The sequence below is a fragment of the Erigeron canadensis genome, chromosome 1 (genome assembly GCF_010389155.1).
Source record: "Erigeron canadensis isolate Cc75 chromosome 1, C_canadensis_v1, whole genome shotgun sequence".
Classification (NCBI taxonomy): domain Eukaryota; kingdom Viridiplantae; phylum Streptophyta; class Magnoliopsida; order Asterales; family Asteraceae; genus Erigeron; species Erigeron canadensis.
In genome coordinates, this window is record NC_057761.1 from 38,987,651 (window position 1) to 39,014,415 (window position 26,765).

General features: G+C 33.9%; 2 protein-coding genes and 1 long non-coding RNA gene across 3 annotated transcripts; 1 reads left to right on the forward strand and 2 right to left on the reverse strand.

Annotated features, from left to right (window-relative positions):
• Positions 1–1,933: 1,933 nt before the first annotated feature.
• On the reverse strand, positions 1,934–10,015 carry LOC122599386. The gene is made up of 4 exons (XR_006323918.1): positions 9,668–10,015; positions 7,872–7,983; positions 7,698–7,770; positions 1,934–2,777 (listed from the first exon to the last, which is right to left on the reverse strand). It is a non-coding gene; the product is annotated as an uncharacterized LOC122599386 (long non-coding RNA).
• LOC122599379 (probable inactive ATP-dependent zinc metalloprotease FTSHI 3, chloroplastic) lies at positions 2,961–5,708 on the forward strand. The gene is made up of 3 exons (XM_043771886.1): positions 2,961–3,122; positions 5,157–5,463; positions 5,546–5,708. The coding sequence occupies exons 1-3, from the start codon at positions 2,982–2,984 to the stop codon at positions 5,629–5,631; spliced, it is 534 nt and encodes a 177-aa protein (XP_043627821.1). The 5' UTR covers positions 2,961–2,981; the 3' UTR covers positions 5,632–5,708.
• Positions 10,016–12,292: 2,277 nt separating the features above from the next.
• LOC122578357 lies at positions 12,293–16,901 on the reverse strand. Its single transcript, XM_043750309.1, has 7 exons — positions 16,622–16,901; positions 15,749–15,821; positions 14,296–14,522; positions 14,173–14,217; positions 13,932–14,012; positions 12,758–13,052; positions 12,293–12,683 (listed from the first exon to the last, which is right to left on the reverse strand). The coding sequence occupies exons 1-7, from the start codon at positions 16,859–16,861 to the stop codon at positions 12,586–12,588; spliced, it is 1,059 nt and encodes a 352-aa protein (XP_043606244.1). The 5' UTR covers positions 16,862–16,901; the 3' UTR covers positions 12,293–12,585.
• Positions 16,902–26,765: the final 9,864 nt, after the last annotated feature.

The following is a 26,765-nucleotide window of genomic DNA, read 5'->3' on the forward strand; positions in this document are numbered from 1 at the left end:
AAAATATCAATATATACATTTAATTAGTCATACTTTTAGGTTTTATAAGATAAATAAATATATTAAAAGTCATCCAACGATCCTTGTTTTTCTAAAGATGAATTTAGGACCTTGTTATATATAGATTGGTAAATTGTTTAAATTTTTAAAGAATCATTTATGTTAGAGTATCACTCTTACTTTATTTCCAAATCTTGATTAATTGTTAATAATGGGTTTTTTTTTTCCCATAAAATTTGAGCCAACAACACCGTGGGTTTAGTGTTATCCCAAAGTTTAGGAGTCAAAATTATAATAACCAACTATAAGGACTGGATTGGTAAATTACTCTTAAGGGTTTTTGGTGATTCTTTTTTCTTACCGTAAAACAGGGATAAAATTTGAGCCAACACCACCGTGGGTTTAGTGGGTTTTTTGGCTGCCGGTAAGAAAGATACAGAAACAAAAAATTAGATCATCAAACATGACCACAATATTCTCAAAGTCCAAATTTGTGACTCTCTTTACTAACTATCCCACAAATGGTGATTTCTCACCACATTGTACTCTTAGTTTCAAGGTATTCATCCATCATAACAAATACTTTCGAATTTTTATTTTATTATTTACTTTTAGTTTTGTAGGGGTTTTTTTTATAGGGTTTTGGAAATATTTCAATTTATTCATTTAATTCTTTAGGGTAATTTAATGAGGGGGATTTAAATGTTCTCTTTTTTACATTTTTTAATTTTTAACTGATTTTTAGGGGTTTTTTTTCTTCGTGTTTTTATGGTTTCATTTATGACATATTTACACAAATTCCTTGTTCTGATTGTGTCTTTTTACATTTTTTAATTATTTTAGGGGTCTTTTTTTTTCTTCATGTTTTTATGGTTTCATTTATGACATGTTTACACACATTCCTTGCCTTGATACGATTGTGTCTTTTTACATTTTTAATTTTTAACTGATTTTTAGGGTTTTTTTTTCTTCGTGTTTTTATGGTTTCATTTATGACATATTTACACACATTCCTTGTTACGATGATATGATGATGTAAATGGTCTAAATTAGAAAGCTTTCCAACCATGTGCTCAACACCACATCCCACATGGTCTTATTTGTAACATTACTTATTTGGTTGATTCTTATTAAATGTTTACAAAACGCATGACTGACTTTAGTATTATATATTTGATTGACGATGATTTGATTTAGGGTTCCGTCACAGTTTCTCCTATGTTGAAATGGAACGTTCCAACTCGAGATAAGTGGAACCTCCCCACTCGACAGACCACAACAGTATGGCTCGTTCTTAACCCGTTACCTTTTTGTTATATATTTGCGTATCTGTAATGCCACATTTCCTCTTGCTTATTGAATATCTTATAAAATTTGTTGTTTAGTGATGATACATGCGTATATTTTAATTGGTTGTTTAAGTTTTGCACCATTTTGGGGGTTGTTTAAGTTTTGCGACCATTGTTACTATTACCATTTTGGGGGATTACGATAACTCGACGTCTATGCAACTATTTTTCAACTTTACGATGTTCCTTTGTGTGTTTGTTGAACTATTCTGAGAAATGATACAGTTGCAAAATAAATGTCACTAGTGATAAATGGCTAGACATGGGCACTGCTTGGGTTCGGTCGGTGAATACAATTGGATTTGGTTTGGTATGCAATTATCAAACCGAATCGTTCTTGTTAGTATATATACACCTAAAACATATAATTTATATTATTTTGTACAATAAAAAATGCAAATATATTAACACGACTAAATATAGTAATAAAATGATATAAATATAAAGTAAAGTAAACAATATATATTTTTGGTTTGTTTCGGTTTCATATGTAATTAAAATCGAAGTATAGTTTTTCGGTTTTCAGAAAACCAAAACCGAAAAGCAATGGTAAAGCTTGCAGCCATGTTATTCAGACAAGGTTAAACACGTCAACTTCATGAACACATTGCTGTCTACTTTAAGTAAATGCCAACCATGTTGTTTGGTTGCATACATTTATCTATTTTTGAAATAATATCATCATAGACTGGTACTTTCTATTTCTATCTTCCTGTTAGTTTCCTTGACCTATTCATTTTAACACAATTGATTAACTTCTTTTGTGGTTTTTCTTAGCACAACTTGAACCACCTCCTCTGTAAAAGCACTATTGAAGATGATGACACCAAACTTGACCACACTAATGATGAAGAACCCAAACTTGAAGGGATTAAAGTCGATGTATACAAGCTTAAAATCACTGATGAGGACTTGTACAAACTTGAAAACCCTGATGATTTTGATGATATTTCCTTCAAAGTCATGAGTATAGATAGTGTTGATTTGCTCAAACTTTTAAAACTAGACACTTACAGTATGTGTTTCTCTTTTTTTACTTTTATCTCTTATATTATATATTATACATTGTTTTTCACTTTTACTTGCTAAACTTTGCGTTTGTCTACAGAGGGCCCTCTTCAGATGCTCATAGAAGCAGCAATAAAAGGCTTCAGCCGTGCTTTTTGTTGGATGACCGGGGCCACCTTGGCTGAAATCGAGAAGTCCCCCGAGAAGTCCCCCGAGAAGTACTCAGAAGAATTTAAGAAGACGCTCTCTTCAGTGAAATGGCTTGAACCACTTTCCCCGGTGCTAGTTACTGTGTTTGACAGAATCTATGGCTCGAAGAGAACAGTGCCAAAACAGATTTCCTTCAATGATATCATAGGTGCTGACGAGGCCAAGGCTCGATTGGAAATGGTAACTTCAACTCCTCTTTGCAATGACCTCCTACAATGAATAAGAGTTATTAATTCCGACTTCAACTTTGTATAGGTATTGTCCATGTTTCAAGGATTTGGAATTTGCAGTGAATCCGGGGAGAGATGTGATGCGATGGTCATTTGGGGTCCTGATGAATCTGAGATAGAGGAACTAGCCAATGCATTGGCGTATGAAACCAAACTCCCGTTCTACACGGTGTCAGCTACCACCATGAAAGACGTTGGAGAGGATAAAGGATCTCGGGTAATGTCTAACTTGTTCATCGAAGCAAGAGGTAGCTCTCCATCAATCATTTACCTCGCTGACATACAAGACATAGCATCTACTCCATCCAACAAGATATTTGCCACGGTATAGTTTATTCCTAACTGATGATTCTTTGATAATAATAATAAAAACAATAGAAGTAACATGCTTATGATTCATGTAGTTAGAAGTATTTATTATAGACCTACCTATATGGCTACATCTAACATTCTAATCGACTAACCCCACACGCCGCTTTCTCTTTCTGTTAATTTCAACCCAGATAGAATAGAATACCAATTCCACCTGAAACCTAAATACCCAAATGGCCAAATCGATCAAATCGAATTACAATTAAAGATCATCTGTTTGAACCCGACTGCTTTTGCTGTGTTCTGTTTGCTATTCTGGTTTGTACTGCTAGTTTGTTACTTTAATGTTTCTGGTTAATGCTACTGTAATCTCTTGTGTTTTTGTCTGCTACTGTAATCTAGGTTAAAAACATTGCGAAATGCTACTGTCTGCTACTTCTTCTTTCTGTCTTGTTCAGTTCTTGTTCTAATATTTGCTACTGTCTTTTCCTTTGTTTGCTGTTCTTGAGAAATTATTCTTGTAATGTTAATGTTTCTGTTCTCAGTTTGATCGATTGCAAGTTCTGTTTCTTCTGTACTGCATGTTGTGGTCTTTCAGTTATTTAAAAACCATACTGCTTTCGCTGTGTTCTGGTTTGTACTACTAGTTTGTTACTTTAATGTTTCTGGTTAATGCTACTGTAATGTCTTATGTCTTTGTCTGCTACTGTAATCTAGGTTAAAAACATGTTAATGCGAAATGCAGGGCCGGCCCAATAAGCTTAGTGGGCTAGGCTACAGTTTAAGGCCCCCAATTTTGCATCTCTGTTTTGGCCAGACTAAACCTACTTCCTTTTATAACATGATATCAATTGATACCTTAGCAATAGTCCAGCCCAATAAGTTTATCTATGCAGTTCGTTTTTAGAACCCAACAGAAGTTATACCACCATCACCATTTAGGCATTCAGTAATTCACCAACAAACAGATACACTTCTTTTAATTTCTTATTAACTATTTTTATGTCATTTTTTTTCCTTCCGATTGCAATATTATTTGTTTATTTATTACTTTTTTCTGATTAAATAAATTAATATGTACAGTTATATAAGCCCTAAATGGTTTTTATTTATTATATATTTTAGCATATATACATATTATTATATTATATCAATAAACTATCTTCTTCTTTTTTTTTTACAACACTATGGTAAGCAAACCTTCAACAAGATGCGCCGCCACCCCCTTTTTGAATAGCAAATCCTATCCTACTAAACTATCTTTATTAAATAGATTGGTAATTATAAGTATGTTAAAAATTTTCAAGTGTATTTACACGGTTGTTTTGGTTTATTTTTGTTGAATTTAACTCCGTGTAAAGACAAAAGATCTCAGTTAACGATTTTTATAAAGGCCCCAAAAATTGGTTCCGTTTAAAGCCTCCAAAAACGTTAAGCCGGCCTTGGCGAAATGCTACTGTCTGCTACTTCTTCTTTCTGTCTTCTTCAGTTCTTGTTCTAATAATTGCTACTGTCTTTGTCTTTGTTTGCTGTTCTTAAGAAATAATTCTTGTAATGTCAATGTTTCTGTTCTCAGTTTGATCGATTGCAAATTCTGTTTCTTCTGTACTGTTGTGCTCTTTCAGTTATTTAAAAACCCTACTGCTTTTGCTGTGTTCTGGTTTGTACTACTAGTTTGTCACTTTAACGTTTCTGGTTAATGCTACTGTAATGTCTTATGTCTTTGTCTGCTACTGTAATCTAGGTTAAGAACATGTTAATGTGAAATGCTTCTGTCTGCTACTTCTCTTTCTGTCTTGTTCAGTTCTTGTTCTAATTTTTGCTACATTCTTTGTCTTTGTTTGCTGTTCTTGAGATATTATTCTTGTAATGTGATGTTTCTGTTCTCAGTTTGATCGATTGCAAATTCTGTTTCTTCTGTACTGTTGTGCTCTTTCAGTTATTTAAAAACCTAAATAGGTTAACCACAATGGGTTAACCGGTTATTATTAACCATAACCATAACCTCCTAGCTCTAATGCCCTTTTGTGTTCTTATTACGCCACAGCTTTTGGCTGAGATGAAACAAAGCGAGAAGGAAGGTTGTGCTTTGGCTGTTGTAGCATCTTCCACGATTGATCCTGAACTTCTTGATGCCACTCTGATCAAATCTCGGAACTTTTTGATGAATGTTGAAATGGGGAAATTGGATGAGGAAGCTAGGAAGAAGTATATAGACTTCTATCTGACCCCATTTCTCATGGAAGAACAGAGAGATGAAATTCGCAGCCTTATAGTATCACGCACAAAAAATTTTAGGAAGAGGGACTTTAAATATCTTGCAAAGCTATCCAAGAAGTGGGCTGATAAGAGATGTAAGTTCTAACCCACTAAACAACCTTTTTTTTCCTCAAATAATGCATGAATACTCACATAATCATCTATTTATATTCCTAGGCTCCCCTCGTGTTACCAAGGAGCACGTCATTGCATCTTTTCCTCAAGTCTATAAAGCAAGCGGATTGCAGGATGAAAGCAAGTGATACTTTATTTATTATATTAAAAATGGTGTATTTGTGTGGGGTGGTAAGTCGGGTCAACTAATTGTACTTGCTACTTCCAATTTCCAAATGCCTATATGTGTTTTTCATGGTACTAGGCTGGCTCTTTAACTGATGGGCTAACTTAGAGCTAAATGTCTTAGAAATGATATACTTGTGCTCTTTTGCTTCACTCTGTAGCTTAGTCCCCAGGTGCGTTTCATGACCTGGCTTTGTAACCCGCCAACACATAAATATTTCCTTTATTCAAAAGTTGTATATTATTGGGGATAAGTAGTTATTCCTTTTCGCGCAGCAGCCTATACTTATGCTATTTCTAAGATTATAATGTGATATAGGCTAGCAGAAGTCCATGACCTGGTTACTTGAGCTGAGTACCCCACTCCCTTATATTATCTCTCATATATAACATTAAACATATTCGGGCCCAACATTTTCGTAGTGCTATCTGACCTTGATTTGGCCGTCTGCCTAGGCATGTATCATAATGATCTTAATTTTTACAATTGATCATAATGATCAACTAACTTTTGTTAGCTTATATAACTTTTTTATGGCTTTATCAACAGAGGAGACTATTTCATCAGCAGATGAGACTCTTTTTCTGCTTTAAGAACTAAAAATTGCATGCCACATATTTCTATGAGATACACTTTCATCGGTGGTATTTGTGGAAATAGTCACTCTACCCTCGGGTAACGGTATGACTATCTACGTCTCCCCTCACACCACCGACCTTGCCATTTAGTATGTATATATAATTGTAAGCGCTTTAAGAAAAGTTTTTTGTTTATCATTAATTGATAGGATTTGAAAATCCGGAAATGGATATTTAGATTAGATAGAGATGATGATGATGATGTTCCAAGGGTAGATTTGAAGAAGGGGATGGTAAGAACTAAGGAGAGAGTGGGTGTTTTAGAGATAAAAAGACTAAGATACCCGAAGGTGCAGACTTAACGAATCTTAACTAATATTCATCATAGGGGAATGTAGTAAAAAAATACAGGGGTCAAATTAAATTAACTCATATTACTATTTAGCTTGGCTTTAAATCACTTGGCCTTAGGTCGTTCGTGCTATACTTGCCTTATGGCTTTTTGCACTCGGATCAATGCACTTGCTTTGTACTAAGCCCTCATAGATATTCATGTCTCCTTGCCTATTAGGCTCATTCTTGGGATCCTACTTATTTATGTTTTAGATATTTGCACTAGATTTGAACTTGAACTTGGACTAAACTTCACATGGCGGTGTGTGTTTTCTTTGACAAATTTTGCAACGAAAAGTAGCAAATATCTCCATTCCTTGATAGGACGCAGAGCTATTTTAATGTATGTATACCCGATAGATTGCCGAGACACAAAAATCTTTGTGTCCATCCCATGGAGCCAATGTTTATGCATGAAACATCAAAATGAATGACCGTGATGGATTTAGCCGTGACAAACATTGCGTCTCGTAAATACACAGTGAAAATCTAACAAGTTATGCGAACCTAAGGTGGTGATGATTGTCCTAGAGTGAAAAAGGTGTGTTTCTCCGCAATCTAGAAGGATTGAGAGTATGTGAGTTAGTGGTTCACTTAACTTGTGAGTGTGATTGGATTGTATCAAAATGTAGTAGAGAAGTGACTCGGATTCACTTGCCTTGGATGTCTTGTGATGGGATATTTATAGACAATGATTCCCTTTATGTCATTAGATAGCTCGAGTTGAATGCCTCGGGCTTGATGACCCGACTATGATGGGAGGAGAGCTCCGGCCTTGCCTTGGTTGTCTTGGCTACGTTAACATGCGTTTGTGTACATACGTGATCGGTTCGTCAATTATATATCTCATTACATGAAAATGTTATAATATACTCGTAGTGTAACTTTTTATATTCATTTGTATGCTTACTTTACCCAAAGCCTAATAGATACTTAAGGAAGATCATAACCAAATTAACACATATGCATAATAAGACATCTATGTGTAACCTTTGCACATTTATCATATGAAGGAACTTCCTTATGTAAATAAGTGTAAAAGAAACAAACCTAGTACCTGGAGTTCTTAATACTCATGATCATCATTGTCATACTGAAACCAAATACTTTGTCTCCTCATCACCAAGGCCCTATAGACAGCCATAAACATTAGTCTGCATGAAAAGCATTAGAGAACAACCACATGGTAGCAAAGAGTAAGTATATGTACATCTCTATCAGATAGCAATACCTTTCTCAACGCATCCAGTTAGCCTTGTGCAAGTAAAATAAAAAAATAACCATCATTGTTAGCATTTCAGAAGCGAAAAGAAATCTTCTTCCGTGAGCAAAACTGTCGGATACTGAAAATACAAAATTTGAATTAGAGATCAATAGACGATATAGTCATAACTCGTACATGTATTAATGATCGTCTTTCAAGCAAAAAGAAAGGACAGCAAAAATATGCATTCAAAGAACCAAAAGTATTAGAGATAACTCAGTGCTGAGTAACATGTAGAAAGCACCACAAAGCAACCAAGTATATAAAACTGGCTCGTTATATGAAAAAATAAAATCTTTCTCTATGCCCTGATGATAAAACAGACATGACAGTTATAATACTGGCTCGTTACATGAAAAAAAAAAAATCTTTCTCCATGCCCAGCTGATAAAAAAGACGTTGCTTTTATATTACTGTCTCGTAGCACAACACACACACACACACATATATAAGTATATATATAGGATAGAGATCAAATGAGAAGGTACCTTAAGGAGAGAAGGGAGAGAAGGCTCGTTTTTTAATTTTTTTAGCTTCTTTTTTTGAACTTTTTTTTCCGTTTTTCACTTTTTTCATTCTCTCTTTAATTAACCAATTTCATATAAAAATGTTAAAAGATTTTTAAAAACATTTTATTTTCAAAGGGCAAAGCCTGTAAGCTATAGGCGAAGCCTCTCATACTATGGCGGAGCCATGATAGCTAAGGGCGAAGCCCGTAAGGTAGATCACCCGATCACCCCCTATGACTTATAACCCTCAATGACCTATCACTCCACCAGCTACCCTTTATTAATATCCTTAAGGGCGAAGCCCGTATCGTACCCTTACATGTATAACTCACTGACTGTGGTTAGAGAAAAAAAAATTCCTAAATTTTTTAAATTTTTTTTATGGATTGAGTTAATTAAAAAAAGGATGAAGAAAATGAAAAAATAAAAAAATATTAAAAAAACAAGCTAAAAAAAATAAAAAACGGACCTTCTCTCCTTAAGAATCTTCTCTCTGGATCTCTACCCTATATATATATATTTCTATGTCCTGATGATAAAACAGACATGACTTTTACAATATATACTAGCTCATTACATGAAAAAGATCAAATATTTATCTATAACCTTACGATAAAACAGACATAGATGTTATATATAATACTATCTCACTACATGAAAAAATCAATCTGTAAGTGTTCCCTGATGCAAAAAAAGATATAGCTGTTATAATACTATCTCATTACACTAAAACAATCCATTCTTATGATGAGATTGTCTTGTTACATTAAACACTCAAATATTATTCTATACCTGATGATAAAACTGAGGTAGCAGTGATAAAATTATAATCGTTACATGGAAAGACAAATCTTTTTCTACACCCTGATGTTAAAACATAGTTTCTTGTGATAAACTTATCTTGTTAAATGTATATATCTTTTTCTTTTACATATTCAATTCATAACTAGAGCAAACAATTGGTAATATTATCTATCATAATATATGTATTAAAAAAAATCTGATCATTTTTACAACCCCAGGAGTTACAGAGCATATAATTACAGTTACATATATTTAGCATTGCTCTCATGAAATTATTTCTAACAAAGATTGATAATTCCAAATTTCCAATAAAGTTTCAATCTTTTTAACAGCTATGAATAGACATGAATTACAATCTGTTAATATTCAAAATCCAAAAACATTTGATTGCAATCAGAAACATAAAAAGCTCAAATCTCATGAATTCTATAAATGAAGCAACACACATACCCAAGGTTTCTGGGTCTCACCATCAGACAGCGTTGCAGCGTGCTTGAGCGGAAAAATTTCTTTACGGGACTAACTGGACATTTACTTTTTTTTGACATAGCTATGATAAAAAAAAAATGATTGAAATTACTTGATCTATGGTAATCACCGCATGCAAATTATTAATTAGCAATGTATATTTTTCCGGCCGGTAGCTATGGTGGGTGTTTAGTCGGGAAAGAAGAGAGATAAGGGAGGAAACAGATGTGTATTGGGAGGCTGTAGTTGCGAAAAACAATAAGCCTAAAAAAGCGTTAAAAGTCAGAAAAGTAACATGCAACTTGTTTTGTCTCTTCCTTTTCTAGTAATTTCTTTTTTCTTTTCTTTATCTTTTTTTTTTTCCTTTCAAAAATACACATTTTGCTTTTATTTCCTTTTAATACACGTTATAATTTTCTTTTTCGTTTTTGTTTTTTAACTATTAAAATCTAGTCCAATTGATACTGTTTAGGCCACGATACATTGACAAACTCCACATTTGAGGAAGATTTCTTGTGGAACTTGAATCCATGCCATCCTTTTTTTAAAAGTCTATCAGTTGTAACATTTAATATCTAAATCATCATGATCCAATTTAGACAATAACAAAAGCGTGTTACAGTAATAAACTAATAATTTCTATCAAAATTGTTACAACTCTCTTGTAGTCTAAGGTAACTTTAAACTTGCTCTTCAACAATTCATTTTACGCGGAAGCTAGCTAAAAATTCATTTCTATACCCTGTGTTAATACCTGTTGTGGGGAAAGAAAAACTACGGTGAAGCCAAGTACGCGAATATCGAAAGACATATCATATAGTAATACTCAAAATAGACAAGATGTATTTTTCTAACAATTAAATCATTTAACTCGTGCAAAATTTAAAAGATATTTCTAACGAACCAAAATATTAAAGATAAATTTTAGATAAACAAAGAGTTGTTCCAAACAAATATTATCATACTATCAAAACAATATTTTCAAGAGTACATATCAATATCTTATGTTAAAAAAAGCCCTACGAACTTTCATATTTTCAAATCTAACACTATGATAATGCCTACATTTCAAAGCTCTATATTTTCAAAGCCAACTGAGCTTTTACAACAATAACGCATACATTTGCATATCGAATCACGTGAATCGACAAAACAAATGTCAAACATATGTACAGTGGACCTGTATATCCAAATGTACCTTACAAATGTGCAAAGATGTGTCGGGCACAACGCAACCAACCACCTCACCAAGAACCTACAAACTAGTGTCGACTCAAACGCCTCATAAACAAAAATGACCAAGTAGGAATGACAATGGGTTAGGTTCGTGGCGGGTAGTGCCAAACCCGAAGCCGATAAAGAATATGCTAAGCAAATATGCCCCGATACCCATCGAGTTCCTTATCAGATACCCCATCCCATTGGGGGAAAATGTATGCCCGAAACCTAACCTGATGAGGATAGTTAGTTTTTAAGAATAATTACCAAAACTTGTATAATTTAATAAAGGTTACATTTTTTTTTATTAAGGAAAAAAAATAATAATTTTGGCTTAATATATATTTAAATATACTAGTGTTTAGACCCGTTTAATGGACGGGTAGTCTCAAATTATATTTTTCAAAGCTAAAAAAAATTTGAATTCAAGTGTATTAAATAGATACTAAAAAAAATTAGAATACTTTCAGTTTAAGCTGCTGACCATCATTTATTTTATTCATACTATAAATCCTAAGAGTTAATATAGGTTACAAATACAAAAGTTAATATATAATATTTAGATAAGTCATATAAAACTTAATTAATGCGAAAGCTAAAAAAGAAACATACGAAAGTTAACTCCATATAAATATTAATTATAGTTTTCCTCTTTTTTTTCAACTTTAATTAAATAAAAAAATTTGGGTTTACATATATAAGGTAGGATTAACGTGAAAATAAAGAGAACCGTGAGAACCACTAGTTTCTTTTCCTTTTTTTTTGTGTGTTTTTTTATATTTTTTTAATTTTAATTTTTCATTTTTTTAAACTTTTTTTTGTTTTTTATTTTCTTTTAACAAAAACCCATTCCAAAAAGTAAAAAAAATATATAATTTTTTTTGTAAAAAACCATATAAATTACGTGTTGAGAAAACGAATGTATACGGTACGGGCGTTGCCCTCATTCGTTCAAAAGGGGTTGTCACGGACGCATATGAGAATGATATGAATTTGATGGGTAACGATCCAAGAGATAGTGACGATTGTTACAGTACGAGCATAGCCGGCAAAGCCCTTAAAAATGATTTTTTAATAGTTCTCACTGTTCTCACCGAATATGAAAAAATGATAAATTCCCCTAACCAAATAGCCTAAAAATCCTTCTAATACATTAAAAAGATGACATGTGTTATCCACTGATTCTCTTTCCTAATCTTGTCTCCTGATGATTCTACATGTCATCATCTTATAGTTAGAAGAATTATTAGGCTACCTGGTTAGGAGGATTAATCATTTCCCAAATAATAATAAGAATAATAAAGTTTTTTTTAATTAAAACTAAAGGAGTAAAGGTCGGTCATAGATAAATAACATTAGAAAAAATAAAGGATTAATGAGAATAGAATATTAAACTCAAGATGAGAGATTATAGGTGCCAAATCCCACCCCACTTTTAGTTATATTATACATTACGAGAGGATTGAACATAGTCTTTCTGATAAACCCATACCTACTCCTGATGGAACAGGGAGCTACAATATAATAACATTAATCAAGTGGCTAACCAAATGTTAAGATGATAATACTAGAAAATTGCATATTATTAAACAGATAACGCTTAGAAATCTAAATGCCATTGAATCAACCATGGCATGGCTTGTTCTTATATCCGAATGCTATAGGATCCACATCTGTTGAGCCTAAGCTTGTACAGTTGCTTCATTTTCATCGCAGCAGATATACGGCTTGACCACTCCAACAGCTTGAAGAACAAGCTCCATTGTCACATGATTGTCTCCTAGGAATACAAAATAATAAATTAAAGACACCATGATGTAAATTAAAGTTACTTTTATAAGATTAAAAAAAAACCTCTTGCATTAGCAAGTCTCATAGCCTTCTTTGTTGCCTTTTCAAGATCAGCCCAAACAAAGCCGGGGGTTTCGGAAGCAACAAGGTTGCAGATGGCTTCTTTGTCTTCCTCCCTTAAACACTCCCTTAAATGCAAACCAATAATTGTCCGCCTACTATCCGTGTTTGGTTTACCCACGTGTACTTTCAGGTAAGGTAATCTCATAAAAGCTGGATGCTGTGTCTCGGGTTTGTTAGTGGAGACTATAACCATCACTTTTCCATCCTCACTGCACTTCTCCATCTCACGGTGAAGCTGTAACATCAAGAAAAGAATGACATATAAAAAATGTACAAGAATATAATATAAAAATGTGTGCATCCATGTTTTAAAAGATGCTTTCGGGAAAAAACAGTAAGACAAGAACAAGACTAAAGCAAAGCCAGAATAGATAAAAATGCAACGCCAACTAATAGCGTATTCTCTGCTTAAGAGAAAAGAATGGAAACGAGAGAGAAGAAACATCAATGAGAAAAAATAAAATGTTCACGATGATAGTCTCTTCTTATATATTTAAATTTTATTTTTGGAAAAGAAAAACATATGTCTTTGACCTTTCAGTTAAAATTACATACAGAGTCACTGGATCCGAATGACTTGTGTCGGAATGATTGATAGTCATCTGACACAGGCAATGAGTGATCAAAAGAGCTCTAAATCAACTAACCACTAGTTTTGACAAGAGACTAAATGAAATAAAAAGCTTCATACCCAGTTTGTTTCGAAAAAGATGAAACCTAAAGGAGTTGTAAAGCCCACAGTCCCACACATATGAAGCTAACCACCTCGTAAGAATTTGGTGTAAGGATCCGATTGATCTGATAAAATTGCTACGGGTTTAGGTCTGCTATTACTGTCAGGATCGGGTTGACCCAATCACAAAAAGAACTTGCCCCGAACATTGTGTAGGTGGAGATAAATGTTTAAGCTCCACATTCATATAGCTAAGAAAAACAGGGACAGCTTGATGGAGAACAATGTTAAGTTAACAAGGTACTAATCAATATCTATGCTAAGCACTTAAACACAACACAACAGAGACAACCTAAAAGAGTACTAATCAGTAGTTAAACAAGTAAATAAGGCAATCACAATCCCTACAGTGTTGGTAAAAAATATGATTATTATGTTTACCTTGACTAAAATTCTTTTGTGGCTTGCAAGGACATCTACATCTTTGATGTAGATGATTGACCGTGAAAAATACTCTTGCCTCTATAAAAAGAAAATTGATCGCATATAATCCTGCCTTTGCAATTTCATGAGCCGAAACAGAGAAAAATGGAACTTTAGCCTCTCGGGCTAGAGCATGGACCAAAGTGGATTTTCCAGTTCCTGGAGGGCCATAAAGAAGAACTGGGCAGATTAATCTCACCTCACAGTCCCTCGATTTAACTTTCCCTTGATGTACACGTACCAACTGCAATATTCAACTCAGAATTAATCAAGCCATAAGATTATAGCCAATGTCATAAGGAAGTAGGTTAGGACAACTTACCTTTCGTAACATATCCTTGGGACCCTCAACACCTACCAAATCATCGAATGTAACGTTATCTGGTTCCGTCTTTTTGGATACACGAACAATGGTAACTGTGAGAAGAAGAACTAATGAAGTAATAATGAAGTACTTGGGAAGCATCCATATCAAACAGAAGTAAGATATCCAAAAACAGGAACGAGTTAGCCACTTGAGTGCATGAATCCATAATCTTGAATCATCACCTGTACATAATGACAGACAAACGGGCCAATTCTAGGTAAGTACACATATGTTCCCAAGAAAGTATTGCACAATGGGTATTTGAAATTTACATTTACCATGTAAGAGTATATGATCATTTGGGAAATTACATCATGCAAGTTTATTTAATAACTAGGCCGATTTTTATTTTCTTTACGGTTGGCCAAAATTGCAAATAAGGAAAGAGAAGCCTAACATTATACTCATATTACACTACCATTAAGTTTTAGGGGTGGGCTATGGCCAACCTTGCTAGTTACTCCCTACATGGCTTCCCGACTTCATGCTATGGAGGACACAAAACTATTGGATATTACCCATGAACTACAACAACAAAAATAATCCCTGCCAAAGCGGGATATGGGGGAGGTAAGATCAATGTTGTTGAACCGGCCGGTCAGACCGAATGGACCGTGGCCCGACCGGATTTTTGAAAAAATCCGGCTCAAAAGGTTGCGATCTGATCGATGAAACTGAACCGAGTCAGCCCGGGGTAAACCGTTCAAATCGGACTGAACCAGACCGTTTTGACCCGGTATCAAACCGGTCAAATGGTCAAATAGGTGAAGACTTTGCTGGGAAAATGGGCCGGTAGAAGATGGATCCAAAGGCTGGCAACTTCCAAGAAGAGACGAGGCCGATGGGAAGCCGGAGATGGCTTTTTCGCAAAGACATATACAAAAACTTCCCTTATCCCCCCCTCCCAGCAAGTGATAGGAGCAAATAAGGAAGGTATCATCCATGACATACATACATATAAGTAGATATTACGTAGAAGGCATAAGGTCCGAGGAGCCCATATAAGATAACGAATGCTACTCAACCTATGTTACAAAGTAGCTTTGGCAGCCTAGCTGGCGAGAAAACTACCCCTGAGACCCAAAAAGGGTTACTTATCTACCATATTCCTCTAAACTAATCCTAGTCCTCTAAGTATCCTCTCATTGGTCATGTCCTCTGCCGGACATAGATCTTTTGGGGTCAAAAAACGCTAGAGTAACCTCCCCCCTCGGTTTAAGTCTACTTCTTCTCATGGCCAAACCAATTGCAAAGGTCAAACAAAACAAAAGTCTAAGTAAAAGTCTACGTAAGTAGATGAGCCGAGGATATAATATAGTGAAAATTAAACAGACATAAAGTATGCGCTAAATATTAAATATACATTTGAGAGGATGGAAATGAAAAAGAAGAAGAAGGAGACGCTTACCAGGTTCAGTCTGTGCAGTGGTCTTGTCTTTAGCATATCGACATTGGAAGCTCGCGCATGTAGCAACATGTTGCTACAAAAACAGTTCCCAGATAAATGAACAAAACAGTTTTGAGTTTCTTTACCCAGAAAGAAAAAAGTTCTGATTACGAAATCTTGATTCCAGAAATGAATATCTGCAGATTCTTGTGTATTTACAACATTGTGGGTATGGTGTAATCGCATGATGTTCGGATGTAACCTTTAATCTACGCTATCCTAATTGGTTCTTAGACTTAAAAAGTAACACGTCTGTTGTAATATGAGCAAGGAAAAGAAGTACATGCGGATTATTGACCATGTATGTAAGCCAGCAAAATTAAAAAAAAAAAAAAAATAGTTTAGATGGTGTAATGTTATACAGCGAAATCTCGAAAAGCTAGATGATGTGTTTAATACAGGGATGGAAACGAGTTGGAGTTTTATAGAGAGGCTTGAGCTTGGCTCAAGCTCATGCTCATTTCAACCGTAGTTTATATAATCAATGTTAAATGCTAGATGATTGAACATATAAAGCCACGGACTGATAGTGAAACATATAAAAACTTGTATTAATATTTGGTAATGGAACAGGTTAAGTGCATAACAAAGTATCAAACTTTTTCAAGTATTTGATATAGTACAGTATGTATCAGTTACAGACTAGTATCAGGTAAATGAGTATTTTTATTTTCATGGCAGCCATATATAGTTAACAAAACACAATAGCAGTAATTGAAAGTTTGATTCATACAATAGCAAATCTTGTATATACAAAAGTAAAATCATGAAGGTAATCTTACACAATTAGGGTTATTTTAATAAAAATAAATAAATCATGAGTAAAGTGAGTACTTTATTGAGAATGGGAAGTACGGCCGAGCTCAACCTTAAAGGACCAACAGTGTCTTGTTGAAGGCGGGAAGGAATCTGAACTAAACACAAAGAAGACAGGTAAAGGCAGATACAAAAGCTATATATCTTAACTAAATAAATTACTTGTACTGAAACATTCATCAGAGAGGGACGATTATACAACAAGAATGAAACTTTCGGAGTGTAAACAGAAGCCTTTATCATTGTCGTCATGTTCATTATCTCAAAACCCCCCACCCCACCTTCGTCGTCGGTAATGAAAAATAAAACACAGGTATACGTATATTGATTTTTTCTTTTTTAATAAAAGGTAAATCTGGTTAAAATGTAATTGGATTAAATTAGACCGACGGTAGAATATATGGTAATAGGTTAGGTAGGGTTTTTTTTTTTTTTTTTTCGGATTTAACGGAGTTCAATTTTGACTGTTAACCCTTACACGTGTCAAATACGTGAGGACATTTGTGTCATTTTTACTTTTAAGACCAAAAGTGAAAAAATATACAACTCCAAGGACCACAAATATAAAAAATCTTGACTTGAAGAAATAAACTTTTATATTACTCATGTCTTTTCCATCTCTCATCTTTTTCTTCCTTCATCATCATCGTTCATCCTAAAACCCAAAATTTACAACTCTCATCTTCTTCTTCCTTCATTATCCTCATTTATCCCATTACCCAAAAATTACATCCGATCTTTATAAAATTCATTTACTGTAACATTCATAAATTTTGACTTGTTTGACTTTTAATAAACGTGCTTCTTTGATTATGGGACCGTTGGCACGAACGTGTTAAATGATTTATTATTCTAGTTAATTTAAATAATTCATTTGTTTATCGTGAATTAGACTCGTGTAAGGTCAAAGCTATGTGAACGTATTGATCGGGTTAGGGCTTAAAAACGACTACTAGAAACGTAATCGGGTGATCCATGGGTCGACCCATGACCCATGAACCACCCATGATCCAACCCTATCCAAACTCCCATCCAACCTAATTCTCCTCCCTCCCCCACTCATTCTTTACTTTCTCTCTCTCTCTTAATTACTTACAAAACACACACACACACACACACACACACACACACACACACACACTTTTCCTCACTCTCTCTAATTTAATTCACCATTTATGGTGATTCAAGATTAGTTAATGCAAGAATAATTAACATCTTCATCATCTTCACATCATATCGAAATTCGGGTTTCCAAAGTGCTAGAAAACATCTCATTCGGGTCAAATTTTGGGTTTGAGTGCTAGGTGGAGATTTTGGTAAGTAAAACTTGTTTCATAACCTTTATTCTATGGTTATTTATAGGGTTGTGCAAATGACCCGACCCGGACCGACCCGCGAAAACCCAACCCGGCCTGCGACCCGCAAGTGCATAAAAATAGGAACCGTGACCCGGCCCGTGAAGGTACGGTTCGGGTCGGTTCGGGCGGGTCACGGGTTTCTTTCACTTTTTTTCGGTTTTTGGCTTGACCCGACCCGCGCGACCCGTGACCCAAAAATGTCACAAAAGCTTGACCCGTGACCCGGCCCGTTAGCCCTACGGGTGGGTCGGGTCGGGCCGGTTCCGGGTCGGGTCACGGGTCTCGGTTTTTTTTTTCTCATCCCTAGTTATTTACATGTTTCTAGTTGATTTCAAGTGATTTCGGGTCATGAATCAGGTTTGGGTCAAAAATTAGGGTTTCATTAGGGTTTGTTAAGGTCAAGAATGATTTGAAGCAAATTGTGGGTTAATAAGTGTATTTGTGTTGTGGGTTTTGTCTATTTATGCTCAAAAACGATTTAAATGTGTTCATAATCAACTAGAAAGTCAAAAGTCGAAATGTGGTTGTTCTTGGGTTGTTCATGGCCGAATTTATGCAAGATTTTGTGTTAATGGATCAAGTTTTGGTAAGGGATTGTGTTGGTTGAAGTTGAAACATGTTATGTATGTCAAAAGTTGAGTTCATGAGTTGCAAATTCGTGTCTTGTGTCAAGAAATTGAGTCTAAATGAGTTGTGGGTCGTTTGGGTGTTGGAGCTGCTTGTTTGGGGGCAGAAATATCTCACTGCGGCGCAGTGGGAAGGGTCAGACCCCACTACGGCGCAGTGGAATGTTGCTGATCAGTTTTCAAACGTTTTTCTTATGTCAACTTCAAACGCTTATAACTTTTGAACCGTAAGTCCGTTTTAGGCGTATGACCTATTGCTGGAATCGTGAGAGAGTCTACTTTATCATGGTATAATCCTTATATCTTGAATCTGTAACAACCGTACTTTTAATATTATATATGTGCTAGTTAGGTTGTTTACGTTCCCGCAAGCCCTAGTTATACTTGAAGCTAGTAGGTAATGCCCCAAATTAGTAATCTAAAGCTAATAATATGTAAAAGAATTTCCTAATGAAAGTACCTCGGAACAAAAATTTTTAGAGGTGATCAATCGATGCGATAATAATAACTTAAGGCTCGCAAATTGAGATACCAATCAAAATTCCTATGGATTGCCCAACAAATCAAAAATAAAACCAAATCAAGAGGATATGATCATGATAAATAAAATTTTCAACTAAAAATATAAATGGACGTATTATGTACGTAAAAGCGTCGAAAACTTAATAAGTAAGCATATAAGCTTAAAAATTAATACAAATTTACAACCAATGACCTATGTAACCAACTAAAAATACAAAAGTATATCCACACACATAAATATACATGACTTATACACACATATACATATTCCTAACTAAAACAACCAATTACTTATATTTTACTAACAAAAACTTACAAATTAAATCCACACTTAACATATACCTACACTTATACTTATACAACAAAATTTTATATAAAAAAAAAAAAGTAAAACCCCTCCAAATCCCCCCCCCCCCCCCCATGAGGCCGCCCCCCCCCCCCCCCTTCACACACATACATCCCTCCATTTCAAATTTTGCATGCCTTAAGTCTTGGAACTCACCACTCCAACACACACTACACTCCCATTTCACACACACTAATCAATTCTCTCTCAAAAACACTCTTCTTCTCTCCCTTTTCTCTCTCTTTTTTCGGCAGCCAAGAAACAAGAAGAAAACCAACAACAATCAACCTTAATACTTGATAATAATAAGGGTTGTAGGTTAGATAAACAAAGGGTTGATTCAAGAATAGTTTAAGGGTTGTTTCAAGTGTTGAATAAGGGTATTCTTGGAGATATAGGCCACGAAAATCTGCCATTTTTCATCATCTAGAAGTGATCTTCAAGGGTATATATCTTCATCTCTTTATTAGATTAATCTTGTTCTTGTTTATATTAAAAAGGTTTTATCAAAAGATTGTGTTTTCCTCATGTTTTCTTTTGAAAATACACTTGATGAGGGCAAAGTTGATAGGATCTTTCTTTCCATGTTCATGCATGTTGAATCCATGAAGAAAGATCCAAGGATTCAACTAGTTTAAGACCCAAAAGTGTGGATATAAGTTTAATAGTCTTTGATGTGATTTTTTCTTTGAAAGATGGCTATATTCATACATATTATGAAAGTAATATTTCTGGAAATATTTATAAAAATATAGATTTTATTGATAAAGTGTTGGATCTATAAAAGCTAGCATCAAAAAGGTGGATATGTGTTGATAGATTGTAAAGTAACTTTTTATATAAAAAGATGAACATGATGTATAAATATTTGTATATATATTTCTGGAATATTTCATGAAAAATATATTTTTATGATGATGGATTTTTGATAGTTAAAGCTTTATGTTAAAAAGTATTGATTTAAGTGCATATATGCTAGATTTAAGAAGGTTGGATTATTGTTTGGCTTATGAGATGAAGCTAGGCTTGTCATAAGTGAAAAATGTGTTAAAATCAAAGTTAATATTCTGGAAAAATTATAGTAATAACAAAAATATGATTATGGAACCAAACAAGGCAAAATAGGCTTGAAATCGAAAACCGAAAACTTGTTAAAATGCATTTTGAGCACACACATGCACCATAACTATATGACCATGAAAATGTGATGAACATACTGGAAATATGACATATTAAAAGTATAAAACTCAAGTCATTTGATGCATGGCAAGAATAAGCTCAAAAATAGTCTTTTCGGGTCAAATAATCACCAACCGAAAGCACAAAATTGCACATAGCACACCACCACCACAATCACGACTTAGGTCATCAAAATATGATGGACATTCTGGACAAAATGAAATAAGAACAAAAATCCCTTTTGAAGCATTTAAATTGGTTGAGAAATGAGGCAAAAATCACTATTTCGGTAAACGATTTTATATTTAAAAGCCCTCAAATTATAAGAACACATGAGAGATTGAATGGTTACAAATTTTTATTGATAAAAGTTGCCTAAAAAGGGCCTGGGATTTTAGACAAAAACTCTTGTGATGATTTCTAAGTGTTTTTATAATTTAGTGAATTTAAAAGGGATTTTAAGGAATAAATAAATCAATAATAAATTATATAAATCATGAACTTGGACAAAATCACATAAATAGGATTAAAATAACTTAAAACTACTGGAGAAAAGTAATTTCAAGGAAAGAACCAAGTTTTACATAATTTAAGAATAACTAACTAAGTTAAAAATCACTAATTAATCACTATTATTAAATAAATAAGTAATAAAGCTTAAATAAATAAATAATATTACAAGTTTAAAAGCATAATACTCAGTAGATAATCAAAATAATTATCTATAAATTTTAAAGGTAATTTAAGAACCTAAGAATAATTATAAGGAATTATTTAATTAATTAATGAATAAATGGAATAAATAATTAATTAAATAATAATAAATCAAGGAAATTAATATAAATCAGAAAATATATTTTAAAATCCAAAATACTACTGTACCAATATCAAATAGTAGTACAAAGCAAAGTGTGCAAAAGAAATCTCGCGAATCAAAGCCGAATTACCGAAATTCCAACAAACGCGCAAAAACGCTTAACGCAAAAACTACTCTTACCATCAATTCCAATTTAACCAAACATCTTGAACATCATAATACACTTCGATTCCATAATGAAGTAACAACCAAAGATAGGCAAGCCTACTAGCATAAATCTCATGATCTAGTTCACTAGTTCATGTAACACGCACTTACGTTGTGTATATTTGAATACCATGGTTTAGGCTTGCTTGGGGAACGACATCACTAGGCACACATCTCGTATTTGATCAGCCCCCATTACTCTCAAATCAAGTGAGTCATAGCCCCCTTTCAAACTCTTTTATGTGTTTTACTTTCGGGGTGAAAAGCATGATAAATGAAACTACTTTCTATATATGCAATGTTTCTTGAAAGAGAGTTTGTTATATGAAATGATTCTTGATATATGAGTATGAAATGATAATAAAGGATTTATGTGATGAGCTTGACTTCTGTCAAACCGCGGCGTTCGGTACACTACTATTTACTCCGAAAGTGGAGGCCTGTAGTTAGTTAGTTGCGCAACTAGGTTTCGTCCGCCCACCCAAAGCGTACCGTTGGAAGGTTGGTTGCCTTCGTGACAACCTCCACTTCTAGTCTGGCCCCCGGGTGTTCTAACTACCTTAAGATAATCGGGCGTCTCCATGGCACGACCCATTATCATCATTGTTATTAATGTTACGGCACTTGATTGACAGCTTGTGCTATGAATTGAATTATTGAATTGTAATCGGACTTGAATAAAATGGTAGTAGTAGTGGCTCAAGCATATACTCATCTAAGATAATGGAATTAGACCCTTGTGGTCATATGACAAGGATTTATTTACATGGGTTAAAAGTGAGTTGAACAAACGTTTATCAAAGGATGAATTGGAAATGTTCATGAAAATTGGTGATTCCTAATTTATTTCGTAATGATATGTATATATGCTTATTGTATTAGTTAAAAACCTATGAACTCACTCAACTCTCGTAGTTGACACTTTTTCTTCATGCTTTTCAGGTTTAGAGCAGTAGGTTTGCCTATGGACCGCTTTTGGACATTGTGTTTGCATGGTGAACGAAGACTTGTAATGCAAACAAGTTTATCTTTTATTTCGGATTTGGACTTATGTTATGATTTTTAATAATTTACTTTGAACTATGTAATCGTTTAATTTGGAATGGTTTTAAGACTTTAATTAAGACGTTTTCCATTTAATCTTTTGTACCATGTCGTTCTGTGGCATCTCGTGTTTCCGCCGTAGTCGGGGTGTTATAGAAAAATGGTATCAAGAGCCAAGGTTATAGAAAATTTTTTTACTATAACCTACGTATTTTCAAAAAAATTAAGTCGAACATCTCTTAAAGAATAAATTCGATCATAAAGTGTTCTCCTTAGCAAAGCGTAGGGTGGCCAACTACGACGAGCTAAAGATGTAACATGGAGTGATTGAATTCATTGTCTAAGGAATGTTCAAAATGAGCCTTTTGAAAATAAACTTTAAAACGATTCTTGGTACAAAAGACACATAACCAAATCCGATGTTTGCATTACTTATTAGAACCCTTAGTTATACCCCCACTTGACTAATATTACTTTGCCTACTTAGATAAGATACATGAGAGCTATCCACAAGTCGATTTTTAGTATTACGTTAATTATAAAGGGCTACGTTTGTCGTCGAAAGTCAAGTTAAATCGTTGGTAGTCGTGTCGATCGTTGTTGCTTACATTGGTTGGGGTTGGGCATGTCGTCATTTGTCGTCATTTGTTGTCAAGCTTGTGAGTCATGGTCAAGTTGGTTGGTCGGTTTGTCAAGTCGTCTTGCTGTCCATTTTGGGTTAGAATTTGTAAGATTAAATGTGGTTCATTTTGGGTTAGATAAATAATACTAATAGATACATGTTTATATAATTGATGTTTGTTAGAATTTGTAGGATTGTAGCTGTTGTAAATGAGTTTTATTAAGATTGAATATAAATTTTGGGTTTTGGGATGAATGAGGATGATGAAGGAAGAAGAAGATGAGAGTTGAAAAGACATGGGTAATATAAAAGTTAATTTTTCCAGATCAAGGTTTTTTACGTTTATGGTCCCTGAAGTTGTATATTTTTTCACTTTTAGTCTTAAAGGTGAAAATGACAAAAGTTGAACTCCGTTAGACCAAAAATGTAATTTTTCTCTAATAATAAGGGAAGGGAGCATAGGTATCAACTCGACTCGATTCAAAATTTGGATCACAAGATATGGTTTTTTTATTTGCCTTTGGCAAAAATTTGATCTGTGCCTCTAGCCTTTATCTATGGGCTCATGTGGTCACAGCGGTACATCAAAATATATACTCCTATATCAAAATTAAATATCAATATAATAAATAACAAAACAAATGAATATCAAAACATAAAAACTCTTAAAAGTTAGAAAAAAATATAATCCAAATGCATTGACTAAAAACTTAATACAATTTAAATAAGCAATGACCATCAACAATATAATATAATCATTAAATTTATCAAAAAAAATTGTTTTGAAAAAAACATGCCAAGTCATCAACAGAAATCATCTCAAGTGTTTTGATTTCTTTCGTGTTGTTACAATCCGACGTAGTCCATACATGCACAACACAAAGTCTTAGATGATAATTAACATGTGTTAAGTTTAAATCTTCAAAATGAACCAACACGGTCTTTTTTTCATCCAAAAAAATAACAAAATATATGTCATATTTTAAATTTTTAAAAAAATATAAATAGTGAACAAAATAAATTAATGAGCAAACATGAACAAAATAAATTTAAAAGGAATAAAACATTTTGTAGTAAAAGAAGAAGTCATAATCAACCTACAATTGCTAATAAAAAAAAATTATAATAAAGTTTTATATATAATTATATATTTAATAAGAAAAAAAATATAGAAAAAAGGACAGAGCACCTAGAGTAATTAGGAGAGAATTATATGCGCAAAAAAGGCTCTTAGTAATACCAAGTGTATAGCCGACCTCCTATTTTAGTTATAGATAGATTAAGGCAGTTATTAGTTTATATCTATACTATATACTCTATAAAACATATTGGATTTTTATTTTTGGAAATTAAGCATCTTTTTCACTATTCCCATAATAACCCTTAAACATATTATTTCTTCCTAAAATACCCTTATTTAAACATAAAACTCTTATATATCCTCATTTCTCCATTCTTTATAATCATAACACACTTCCATTGATCTTCTATCACCCTCCGTCATCGTCCTCCTTCTTCACCGTCTCCCTCGATCTCCACCACCGTCCTTCATCTCCACCGCCACTGCAATGCGCGAGAACTATGCTCATATAATTATAATCATACTTTATGAATGAAAAGTCAAACTACCCATTCTCATAGTTATCTTCTACTTCAATGAATTTATGAATATCCAAAAAATATATTTGGTTACCTGATGGGGATCCTCGGTACTTGATCGGAACGTGTATAAGGACGTAGCTTAATTCCACGATGGGGATGGGGACGGGAATGAGTTTTGCAAGTGGAAACCGGGTATGAGAATGAGAATTAAGATCCCTGAAAATACCCATCTTATTGCTACCCCTATAAGTAGGTTTGGAACATGATTCTTAGCACTCAAGTAAAGTATTAATTTTTTTATTTTGAAATATTACGTTTCTAACGATTATCATATGCCTACATTTTCATAACAAAAGCTTACTTTATCAAAGTTGACTCATTTTAAAACTATTTGTTCTGTTATGTTGACTGATCAAAATGACGGATGTTATACTTCAATAATCCAGGATATGAGACTAACTCATATTTGGATATTTAACATATGCCTCATTCCTTCACAAACTTATACTATACTCTATAAAACATATTGGATTTTTATTTTTGGAAATTAAGCATCTTTTTCACTATTCCCATAATAAACCTTAAGCATATTATTTCTTCTTAAAATACCCTAATTTAAACAAAAAACTCTTATATACCCTCATTTCTCCGATCTTTAGAATCATAACACACTTTTATTGATCTTCTATCACCCTCCGTCGTCGTCCTCCTTCTTCACCGTCTCCCTCGATCTCCACCACCGTCCTTCATCTCCACCGCCACTGCAATGCGCGAGAACTATGCTCATATAATTATAATCATACTTTATGAATGAAAAGTCAAACTACCCATTCTCTTAGTTATCTTCTACTTTAATGAATTTATGAATATTCAAAAAATATATTTGGTTACCTCATGGGGATCCTCGGTACTTGATCGGAACGTGTATAAGGACGTAACTTAATTCCACGACGGGGATGAAGAAGGGAATGAATTTTGCAAGTGGAAGCCGGGTATGAGAATGAGAATTAAGATCCCTGAAAATACCCATCCTATTGCTACCCCTATAAGTAGGTTTGGAACATGATTCGTAGCACTCAAGTAAAGTATTAATTTTTTATTTTGAAATCTTACGTTTCTAACGATTATCATATGCCTACATTTTCATAACAAAAGCTTACTTTATCAAAGTTGACTCATTTTAAAACTACTTGTTCCGTTATGTTGACGGATCAAAATGACGAATGTTATACTTCAATAATCCAGGATATGGGACTAACTCACATTTGGATATTTGACATATGCCTCATTCCTTCACAAACTTATTGACATCTTTAACACATCCCTTCCAATAAAATAGAATTCTTTCCAAAGTAGGTACCCCGACCTCCCACAGCAGAAGCATGAAACAATATGATGATATCTTGTCTTAATTCAAGTACCTTTCCAACCACAGTTTTGCCTTTTCTTCTCAATATTTGACCATCCCATGATCTGTGCGGAACAACTCCTTCTTGCTGTACAGTCTCCAAAACTTTTTTAACTCCCAAATCTTCCTGCCAAGAAACTTTAATTCTATCCAATAATAAGGGATCCATTGTACTGATTCCCATTTGTAACAAAGAAAGCCCTTGAATTCTAGATAAGCCATCATCCACTACATTTTCATCTCCCTTCTTGTATGAAATTTCAAAATCATATGTTATCAATTGTGATAACCACTTTGTTGCAATGGTGTGACAATGGACTGCTAAGTGAGATACTTCAAGCTATGGTGGTCTTTTTGAATAATGAAATGGTTGTTTATCAAGTAGTGATGCCACTCTACTTGTTGTCTGGCTAACAAAGCTTTACTCGTGA